Consider the following 10,921-nt stretch of genomic DNA (forward strand, 5'->3'; position numbering starts at 1 on the left):
AGATGGATCAACAGTGTTAAGTTTGGGTTGTGTAAGCTGAAAATAAAAGTTACCACAGGTTTATGAGCCTCAGGTCCCACCTTTGTCAAAAGGGGACGGGGGTGGGGGTGGGATTGCCATCTACACCAGAAGACACACAGCGCCTAGCCTGACTGGGACAGGTGGGAAACTACAGTGAAATGCGAATGTGTATCCTGCTTTCCTCACCTTCCACGAGGAGTTGAAAGTGTAAGGGCTTCAACTTCTCTCCACACAGGCTTTGAAATACTGGCTGTTGCTGTCCCTCATCTTTAATGCAGTTTCTTAAACTTTCTGCTCCTGGGCTCCCTTAGTGGTAGAAGCAGAAAGTCTGCCTCTTAAGGTAAAGCTTAAGTAAATACACAGGACTTAAGACAGGGGCTGGGGAGATGGCTTGGTTCTTTGAGTGCTTGCTGTTGTAAGCGTGAAAACTTAGGTCTGACTTCCACAATGCTCATAAAAAGCTGGGCATCGTGGTATATGCTTTAATCTCACTCAGCTCTGGCGAGGAAGACAGCTAGATCATTGGGGCTTGCTGGCTAGCCAGCCTTGTCTACTTAATCCAGTTCTAGGCCAGTGAGAGACACTGTCTCAAAACCAAAACAAAACAAAACAAGGTGTGACAGGTCCTGAGGAACATCTGAAGTTGACCACCAAAGGAATAATGCTTGTGCACATATGTGAGCCCACACAGACACACCCAGGAGGGTCTCCGGGAAGCCATAAATGTGTGCATTATTCTACTTTCCCAAACATGTTATTACTAAGAGCCAGCAGAAATGATGACATAGCACACAGCCAAGTTAAGTTTATCATTGACTTTTATTAACAATGTAATACAAGACTGTACATTTGTAGGGAGTGAAATCAATCTACTCTTGAAAACTGAAAAAACAAACAAACAAAAAAACCCCCAGCATTTCTACCACCATTTCAGGCTTTGGTTTTAAGTGCCATCTTTTACAGAAAAAAAACAAAAACAAAAACAACAAAAAAAAAAACCAAACAAACCATCACACAGCATAACCAAACAATTTAAGAATGGGGTGGGGGTGGGGGTGGGGGTGGGGTGCTCCTCGGAATGAAGAGATTATGCAGCAACAGCTGAGGATCACGGCTAGCTTTATTCAATTTACCACACATTCTGGAATGTTCAGTTTCTTCCTCTACAGTTCTACAGTCCTACACACAGATAAACAGCTACTAAGAACTTGGCCACAGGTCCTGCCTAGACACTCATTCACATGAAACAAACAAACAAAAAAAAGTATTTATATAAATTAAGTCAAACCTCACAAAAACTAGAGGAACATAAACTCCCAACAGTCAATAAAAAAAAAAAACTGTACAAGACTGGTCAGTCTCTTATATCTGGAAAATGTGTAACATAAAAAAGTTCTTTATCATATATATATATATATATATTATATATGTCTTTGCATAAGTGTTAGCTGGAGTGAAAACTGGAGGATTCTGACTCCGTGGAGACGGAAGAGTGTCCACCCCGCTTTCCTTTGGAAAGGATCTTGAGGCTGGAGCCTCTGCTCATGGAGTTGAGTGCATGCTGGGCAGAGCTTTTGAACTTGGCCCCGAGGAAGGCATAGAGGATGGGGTTCAGGCAACAGTGGAAGAAGGCGAGGGCCTCTGTGATGGAGATCCACTTGTGCACGATGCTCTCGAAGTCACATCCTTGCTTGATGACCCCCAAAAGGATGAAGGAGTCGATGCTGATCCCCACATAATATGGCAGCCAGCAGGCAAAGAAAGCTAGGATGAGGATGACTGTCGTCTTGAGGGCCTTGCGCTTCTGGTGGCCCTTGGAGTGTGACAGCTTAGAGATGATGATGCAGTAACAGGAGAGGATGACGATGCCGGGCAGGACGAGACCCACCATTATATGCTGGAATTGAAACACCACCATCCACAGGCTATCGGGGTAAAGGCGGTCACAGATGTACCTGTCATCCCCCTGACTGATGTCCCCCTGGCTGACGTCGGCAAAGATGAAGTCAGGTATAGTCAGGAGGAGGGCTGGGATCCAGACGCCCACATAGACTGCCTTTTCAGCCAGCAGTTTCCTTGGCCTCTGACTGTTGGTGGCGTGGACAATAGCGAGGTACCGGTCCAGGCTGATGAAGGCCAGGATGAGAACGCTGCTGTAGAGGTTGACAGTGTAGATGATATGGACAGCCTTACACAAAAATTTCCCAAAGTACCAGTCAGCCATGGCATCAACTGCCCAGAAGGGGAGTGTGATGACAAAGAGGAGGTCAGCCACTGACAGGTGCAGCCGGTACTTGTCCGTCATGCTCCTTAGCTTCTTCTGGTAACCCATGACCAGGATCACCAATCCATTGCCGACTATGCCAGTCAAGAAGATGATGAAGTAGATGGTGGGCAGGAAGATCCTATTGAAATGGACGTTTTCATCCCGGAAGCAGGGTTCCTTGTTGGAGTCATAGTCTCCAGAACCCACTTCTTCAGAGTAGTTATCAGAAGTGTATATCTGCAAAGGAAACAGGGACAGACAACGTCACTTCAAGGTCAGCAAGCCTTCCCAATTTTTAAGTGTTTCTGTTGCCTAAAAAGCTAGTATTGATTGCAGGTTTTAACACAACCTTTCCCAGGAAACTCCAAAGGGCTGGTTAAGGTCCAGAGAGAACACAGAATCCTGCAACCAATGGTGTTCTCCATCTTCCACCAGTCACTTGTTATATGCCCTCTTTAGTGGAACCAATTAGGAGAGTCTTTGCTTAGAACAAAAGGACATTGAGAGTCTAAGGACTTCACAGCTTAGTCTTGAATAGCTCTCCTGCCCCGCCCACGAGAGGAAAGGACAAAAAAAAAACCTCGGAGGAAAAAAAGTAAAGCCCCCCCCAACCACAAACAAACAAACAAAAACCCAAGCCAAAAAAACCCACAACCAAACCAAACAAACAAATCCTCCATTCAAACAAAGAAGTCACTCTCAAAACTGTGTGCGGTGGTATCCAGCGGCGTGGGGTTAAAGTCTGTGTTGAAGGAGATGGGATTTCTGTATGAGGATTAGCCAAAGGAGGAAGGAAAGAAAGAAAGAAAGAAAGAAAGAGAGAGAGAGAGAGAGAGAGAGAGAGAGAGAGAGAGAGAGAAAGAAAGAAAGAAAGAAAGAAAGAAAGAAAGAAAGAAAGAAAGAAAGAAAGAAAGAAAGAAAGAAAGAAAGAAAGAAAGAAAGACGGAGCTTGACGGTGGGGGTCCCCCAAAGACTCTTAGCTTTTTAGGCGCAAAACCTTGTTTTTCTCACGTCTGTCTAACACAAACTATTACATTTCGAGTCATGCGTAGTGAAGAAAGCTGGATAATGTGAAGGTCTTTGGGGGTTTAGGGTCAGCAGAGTGTTAGAAAGGAGCAAATAGCACTCCCCTACTTCACCCCGTGCGGCGCTTCTCTGGAAGGTGGGTCTCTCTTGCCAAACCCATGTTTATCACTGGGTGGATCTGGGACGTTAGAGTCACACTGTCCTGGGTGGGGAAAGTCACGGGGTCTGTACCCCGTGGTTTTCGCCCCCAAGTTTCACTTCCTCACTTTCCGGTCGCTTCCCATCCTGCAGCGGACCCAGTTAGTTACTGGAGTCCGAGGTAGGCAGCAGGAGTGGTCCAGACCGTGCGCACCCCGATGTCCGAGTCACCCACCTAGGGGCTGGCACCGTTGCCCATCATACCCAGGTCTACGACCAACACACAGCGGTTCTAGGGGTTCCTCCTGGCTGCGCGCCAGGATCGTTCCTCCGGGTGCGAGCGACAGATTGGGCTGCTCCAGCGCGAGCGCCTTTGAATTGCGCGCCGCCGGAGGAAACGGAAAAAAAAAAAAAAATCACCAAAGAACAAAACCCTCCCTAAGCGAGGGGGTTTCAAAAGGCTCAGGAAACCACCGACGGTTAAACACTGGGGCTCAGTCAAACAGTCTCCGAGCTTGCACCTGTTCATCCCTCCGGCGACCCGGCACAACCCAGGTGCGGTCCCAACATGCCCTCCTGTCCCCAACCGCCGTCATGGCCAGCAGCATCATGGTACAGACTTATGACCCTTTCTCAGGAACGATCCTAAAGGCAAGCCCGACCTCGGGAGGTTCGTTTGCCACTGCGGGGAAGTGGCGGGTCGGATGCCCGCAAAGCGCTGCTGCTCCATCCCAAAGCGACGTTCTCTCCGCGGCTGCCGCAGTTTGTGCCCCCCCTCTAGGCAAGCGACGCGGCAGACTAGCTCACTTTTCCCGCCGAAGACGGGCGCTCCTCTGTCTGCACTATGGAATTTCAGAACCGCACTCCTAACTCCAAGAACCGCTCCAAGACGCTCCGGTTCGAAGCTCACCCAGAATGTAGTGCCTACGCGTGCCGACTAAAGTCTCTAAATTCACACAATGTAAGAAACTCTAAGAAAACTCCTGTTTTCAGGAGGACCAGACGATGGTCTGAGTCTTGGGACAGAGGGCAAGCCCTTCTCCCTTTTTCAAAAAACTGGGACGTTTGCAAACAGCGTGCAAGTCGGCGCGCGCCGCGGGACTCAAGGGGGAGGGAAACAAGAGCAACCTTAGGAAAGCTCCATCTGAACCCGTCCCACTCAACTTACTGGCAAAAATATTCCTATCTTCCTCCCCCTATAGCCATGTTCACACACATAAAAAAAAATTAGTTCCCGCTCCTCCTTGTGACCCTGACACCCCTCAAGGTTTTAGTTGCTTCAACCCGCTCCTTAAAGGGGCTGAGCTCTAAGTTCACACGTTTGCACGTTTACTATAAAGTAGGATGCAAGTGGACTTACACTCACACTGATCGGTTCCATGGCAACACTCGCTCTACAGCCGTGGTGGTTACCGGAGCACCAAACGCCTCAGAGGTTTCACTGCTACCTGCTGCACCAGGCAACAAAATTGAAGTTTCTGGCCCGAACCGGACTTTTATAAAAACACGCTCCCGGGGCGGCGCATGCGCAGCTCGGACGGGGCGGGAGGAGACTGGCGGGGGCGGGGCGCAGGGCGCGGGCAAACAGAAGTCCAAGAGCCACTGCTGTTGTGTTTTAAGTCAGTATGGGTCCAGAGCCTGGCCGGATAATGTTCTCAGAGTTGGGGAAAGCAGGATGCCAGCCAGGGTGTTTCTGCGGGTCGCGCATCCATCCTTACCCACGTGGATAGAATTTTAGACCTGGAGTTTACGGGTGGAGAACTTGAGACAAGACTGGGGATGGGGGTGTGTGACTTGGAGCCTGCCTAACCAGTAGGCGGCAATGTTGGAACCTCCGCCAGGGTTCTATACTCTGAGCTGTCAGGAGTGATTACTACCAAAACTCTTCCAAGCAAGTGTGTGTTACTACATATTCATATAATGACATTAGGGTCAGGTGTGGCAGAAAGCACTTGCGGACCCATCCAGAAGCAGATATACTCCCAGGAAGAAAGTCACAATAGTGGCAACAATTTCGTGAAGAGATTTGGGTGTGTGTGTATGTAAAATGATTGAAATGTGCTTTATTATAAAGAATTGAGCGGCGAGGACTTTGTGTAATCACATCCTAAGAAATCCGCACAGAAACACTGGTTCATTTTCATTTCATAAGCACATAGGGGGATGCATCTAGTTAACAGATAATTACAGAGTCCCAGCTGGGAAGCTAGCCGCGATTCATGCGCAGTCAGTGGGCGCTCCACGAGCTCCAAGAGACCAAATGGAGCAGCCTGGGACTGCAAAGCCTGGCCTGAGCCCAGAGCTTTCGCTTCATGCCTATCTCGCGTCTCCCACGCAGAACACTAAGATGGGAAGTCTTAGTGAAGAGCTAGTTAGGTCAGGTTGGGGGCGTGGATGGCTAGGGAATCTCAGACAGGCTAAGGTTGCAGTGGGCGCCCAGACTGCTTCCCAGGCTCGCGCGGGATCCGACCGGCGCCGAGCCTGGGCTAGGCGGGGAGGGAGAAAAGGGTGGGGTCAGAACCAACCAGACCTCCAGCCAGAGACCGCGGGATCCAATGCCGGGGGCACTGGGGGTGGTGAGACATCCGGCAGCAGGAGCCTGGGTTGCTATGCAACCCAGATACCGCCCCCACCCCCTCCTGGAATGGACCAAAGGATAGGCAGGCCCAGACTGCGCCCTCAACTCCATCCCCGCCCCACTTCTCCCGTTCCTTTTTTGTTTGTTTGTTTGTTTGTTTGTTTGTTTTGTTTGAGGCAGTTTTATGTAGTACAGGCTGGACTCAGGCTCCGTATGTAGTTAAGGATGACCATGAATTTCTGATGATCCCGTTTGTCACCTGCCTAGTACTGGGATTACAGTTGTGTGCCACCACGCCCAATTTTCGTGCTGATAGGGCTTAAATCAGAGCTTTGTGTAGGCTAGGCAAGCAGTCTACTAACTGTACTATCATTTGCACCTCCTTCTTTAGCTAAGGAAGGCTTTCGGTTGGAAGTGCTGGGGAGCTGTTTTACAGCCTGGGAACTCGTCTCTCTCCATCTTCCTGTATGGCCTGGGCACTCTCCTTCAAAATGTGCTGTCAAAGTCCTCTTCTGCCCTGCACTTATGTGATCCAGAAAAGCTAAGGATGAAATTAGGAAGTGCGACCCTCAAAAACTGCTAAGTTAAAAGCCAAGAACTTCCACAAGCACTTTTAATTATATCCAATCATTACTAAAACATAGGCTCATATTTCCATAAACTAGTTAGGACAGACAGAAGAGCCCGTGGACCGGAATATCAGACCCATTAAAAGAGCGCTGGTGTTCAAGATCGGTAGCAGCAGGATGGTGAGCTGTGTCTAGCCTCCAAATTCCTGCATTCCCAAAGGCTAAAATGGGAGAAAGGGAATCTTGCGAACCTGTCCCTGAACGACAGAGAGTACAATCTGAGTAAAATGATTTGCATAATTAATATTTGTTGATTATTGGTGGACAAAAGAAAGCTTCTGCACAGGTCTCTTTAGCTCCTGTGAAGTCTCTTTGCTGGAGGAAAGCAGATAAAACAACAATGACATGCTATTTGGTGACTATAGAATTAGAGAAAAAAAAAGAGAGGGATTTTTTCCCCCTTTCAAAGATAATATTTGGCTTCTGGATTGGAAAAGACCAGCTGTCTCTCGCTTGTCAGTAGCAGGAGTGTGTGTGTGTGTGTGTGTGTGTGTGTGTGTGTGTGTGGTGTTTGAACAGCTTCAGTGAAAAGTATTTTGTATGCAGCCAGAACCTTTTGAGATTAGTAATTCTACCTTTCATGATGTAGCCCCAGGAAACTGCAGTCATGCTACAAAGCTCTTCACGGGGCTGCTGCTGACAATAGTGTTAATAATAGAATAGTTAGTAATAGCTGAGTAGCCCTAAGTGTCCGCCATGAGCAGACTAGTTGAGATGATTTAGTACATCTGCGAACGGAGTGAATATGGATGTGGTAAGTGTTTGTGAAGAGTTGTTATTACTAAGGGGAAATACTTAGGAAAGAAACTGCACAGGGTGGGAATGAAAACTGTGTTAGTCTATGATCTCAGTCGTGCCTGGATATGCCGAGGACTAGTAGCGTAGCTCCGTTGGTAAGAGTGCTTGCCCAGCTTGCTGGAAGCTCTTGCTTTACTCCACTGGCAGTGGGTTTCCTGTATCCCGGTCTGGCCTCAAGTTCCCCGTGGAGCTGAGTTCATTTTTGAATCTCTGGTGCTCCTGTCTCCAACACCGTGCCCAGTTTATGTGGTGCTAGGATTGAACTCAGGGTTATGTACACATGAGATGGGCGGTCTGCCTACTTAGTTGCAGCCCCAGCTTTGTGATGCACATCAGAAAAAACATTGCAAACGTCTCCTGAAAGCTTGTTCCACGCATGCATCCAACCTGGGATAAGCCCCTCACTAGGCAGGTCTGTTTTTCAGGACAAGGAAGCTGAAGTTTGCTGAGGGGGAGGAGCTAGCTCCCCTCCTTGTATTCACTTAAGGATCTGTGCCCACCTAGTCTGCCTGGCTCCAGAGCCCAGGCTCTCTCCACTCCATTACCATGACTGTCTTTTTCTGATCCTTGCAATGAACCCTCTGAGTGCTTCTTCCTCCACATTTACTTACATACTGCTTTGAGTGACATCTCTCGTGATTCAACTTTTTTTTTTTTTTAAAGCAAATGTGCCTTACTCCTCTCTCCCAAACAGTCCAAGCTCCTGGAAGACAGTGCACAGATAGCAGTTTTCCTATCTAGCCCACCGCTGAGCGAACCAAGCTCCTTGGTTGTTTACTGAACCTTCATTTAAAGAATTAACAGCTTTCCCCTGGGGCTCTGGCAACAAAGGCCAGGCTCAGGGGCTGTCAGGGCTTTGGCAGTGTCCCCAAGTTCTAAGGATGGCTTTAGCCCAGGGAATAACTAGTTTTGGCCACAGTTTGTGGGGGATACTTCCAAAGCCAGTGGCACAGGGGCAAGCATCCTCCTGTTGCTTACACTGCAGCTGGTTAATTCGCCCGTCCCTGGGTATGCGATAGAAAGCTCTGCTCTGTCCAAAACAGGCTCCAAGTTAGTCGGGGAGAAAGCTTATGCACAGTCCTTTATCTTGATGGTACATGGCAGGAGGCATCGGCATTAAAGGCCGATTTAATGAAGGGTTCAGAGATGACTTAGTTAGTGCTTGCTTTGTAGAACTCGGTCTCCCAGAATCTATGCTAAAAGAAAGAAATAACGAAGGAAAAGAAGAAAGAAAGAAAGAAAGAAAGAAAGAAAGGAAGAAAGAGAAATAAACAAACAAAGAAAGAAAGGCAGCCATGTGAGGTGATACTTGCAATGCCACCACTGGAGAGAGAGACAGGCAACTCTTGGTGCAGCCCAGGAGAGACTATCCCTAAAACCGAAGTAGGTCATCACACACCAATTCCCTCTTCAAACTCTGACGTGCTCGAGTGAGCTCAAACATGCACACACACATGCACCTTCACAAAGGAGAGAGAATATAAAGGGTTTTCTTGTCCTTGTTTGTAGCAATGGGGATGGAATCCCGGGTTTCATGGATGTGAGGCATGTATTCTACCACCTGAGATCCATCCCGGGAGTCCTTTGGCTTTGTTTTTGAAAGGAAAAAAAAAAAAAACCCACAGACTTTTTTTTTTTAAATGATTGTAGGGTGTAATAAAAAGATGGAGTTAATGTTTTCCCAAATGATGAAGACAGAGAGAGACAGAGAGACAGAGAGAGAGAGTCACACACACACACACACACACACACACACACAGAGAGAGAGAGAGAGAGAGAGAGAGAGAGAGAGAGAGAGAGAGAGAGAGAGAGACTGACTCTGCTTTCCAAGGGGTGAGTAGTCCTGGCAGAGGGTTGAATTGCAAAGACAGGGCTATCAAATGTCAAGTAGGGAAAATCGTGCCCCCTGCCCCCCATCCCCCACCCCCACCCCAGGATCCTGTGTCTGAGCTTCTGCCTTCAACACTTAACAGGTGAAAATGATTCTGGAAATAAAGGGCAGCCTTCCACCTTGCAGTCCTCTACCAGTTTAGGAAAATCATTACCAGCTCTGAGAAGCACTTTTACTTCAAATTCAACCTGGATTTCTGAAAAGTCTCCCTCCACTCCCAATAAAATGGGATTATGAGCAGATTTTCATCAAAGTTTTGTAGCAGGACAAGATTTCCTACCTGAAGAAAATTGGCTAGACAAATAAACAGAAAGGGTTTAGAGTCACCCTGGTAAGTTGGCTGAACAAAAGGCCACTCAATTAGCAATGCAATAACCATTACTTGACTAACCCTGGGGCCAGAAGGAAGAATTGTTCTTTGAGTTTCTTCAGTCCACATGGCCATTGCTGTGCTGGCTTTGTGGATGCAAGGCCCAAGGACAAACAAGTCTCAAAAGTGAGGTGATAAATGTGGGAAGGAGGGCAGGACTTTCGGAAATAATCGAAGGAGCCGTTTCTGTTCTCCATGGAAAAGACTTGTCTTCCTTTTCCTTAACCTCGTAATTTACTGCCCGTGTCCCGCGGCAGCTGTGGAACAAGAGGAAGTGCCTAGAGCCGTGTGGACAGTGGATTTCTAAAGAGAACCCAGCAACCCCTGGTAGAGCGGCAGGGCTCCCAGAAACGGCCCCGTGATCACCCCCACAGATGGGCTGAGTCTATCAAGAGCAATCTATCATCAGAAAGATGGGGTGGGAAGTGTGTGTGTGTTCATGTGGGTGCACGTGGGTGTATGTGAAGGCCAGAAGCCAGCCTCCCATGACATTTCTTATTTTTTAAGACAGGGCCTCTCATTGGCCTGGGCTGCACTGGCCAGCCTCAGGTCTACCCAGCTCTGTGTCCTCGGTGTTGGGATTCCAAGTGGGTAGCGTCACATTCAGGTGTTTTAGTGGGTTGTGCGGCATTGAACTCAGCTCTTCATGTTTGCCCAGAAAGTTCTTTACAGACTGACCCATCTTTTGGCCCATCTGGGTCATTTCAAAAGTAAAGCCTCTGATCTGTGGAAATATGAAGTCTTTCAACTGAAGCAAATATTATTTCAGGGCCTAGTGGTATATATATCTCAGTGGTAAATGTTTGTCAACATGCCTAGCGCCCTGATCCCGATCCCCAGACAGGAAAACAAAACAAAACAAAACAAAACCCCACTCCCTGCTTTCTGATTAAAAGGCTACAAGAACAAAAGGCAATGAAATAAAGCAACCAAGCAGTTGGTTTAAATAAGAGATCTCTCAGCCTTCATATCAGCTGAGGTGTTGGCTAGAGGCAAGAGAACTGAGGGTTGTTAGAACACACCCACACACTCCAGTAAGATGAAAACTGTTGGCTTTAGACTCTTTGCAGGGAGACCTCTGCTGCATAATTTCCCCGTCTCTCTTGAGACTAAAATTATTCATTTGGGAAGTTTGAGTTGATTCTTCACCTTGGTTCCTGCACAGCTAATTCTTGGGCTTCTGAAGAGAATTCCCAAATTCTCT

At 47.8% G+C, this 10,921-nt stretch overlaps 1 protein-coding gene across 3 annotated transcripts; it reads right to left on the reverse strand.

Moving 5' to 3' along the window:
* Nucleotides 1–821: 821 nt before the first annotated feature.
* Nucleotides 822–4,922, reverse strand: Cxcr4 (chemokine (C-X-C motif) receptor 4). 3 transcript variants are annotated; one of them, NM_001356509.1, is made up of 2 exons: nt 4,818–4,922; nt 822–2,524 (listed from the first exon to the last, which is right to left on the reverse strand). In NM_001356509.1, the coding sequence occupies exons 1-2, from the start codon at nt 4,830–4,832 to the stop codon at nt 1,466–1,468; spliced, it is 1,074 nt and encodes a 357-aa protein (NP_001343438.1). In that variant the 5' UTR covers nt 4,833–4,922; the 3' UTR covers nt 822–1,465. The 3 variants fall into 3 exon arrangements, with proteins under 3 accessions (NP_001343438.1, NP_034041.2, XP_006529177.1); NM_009911.3 differs by having other exon boundaries at nt 4,812–4,922; XM_006529114.2 differs by lacking the exon at nt 4,818–4,922 and adding an exon at nt 3,322–3,348.
* Between the last annotated feature and the right edge of the window lie 5,999 nt (nt 4,923–10,921).

Source organism: Mus musculus, chromosome 1 (genome assembly GCF_000001635.26).
Source record: "Mus musculus strain C57BL/6J chromosome 1, GRCm38.p6 C57BL/6J".
Lineage (NCBI taxonomy): Eukaryota > Metazoa > Chordata > Mammalia > Rodentia > Muridae > Mus > Mus musculus.

Excerpts from the sequence above, each read along its gene's own strand:
- Cxcr4 (NM_009911.3), bottom strand. The coding sequence starts at position 4,832 with ATGGAACCGATCAGTGTGAGT. Across the intron at positions 2,525-4,811 it reads TGGAACCGATCAGTGTGAGT|ATATACACTTCTGATAACTA; the intron begins GTAAGTCCACTT and ends TTTCCTTTGCAG.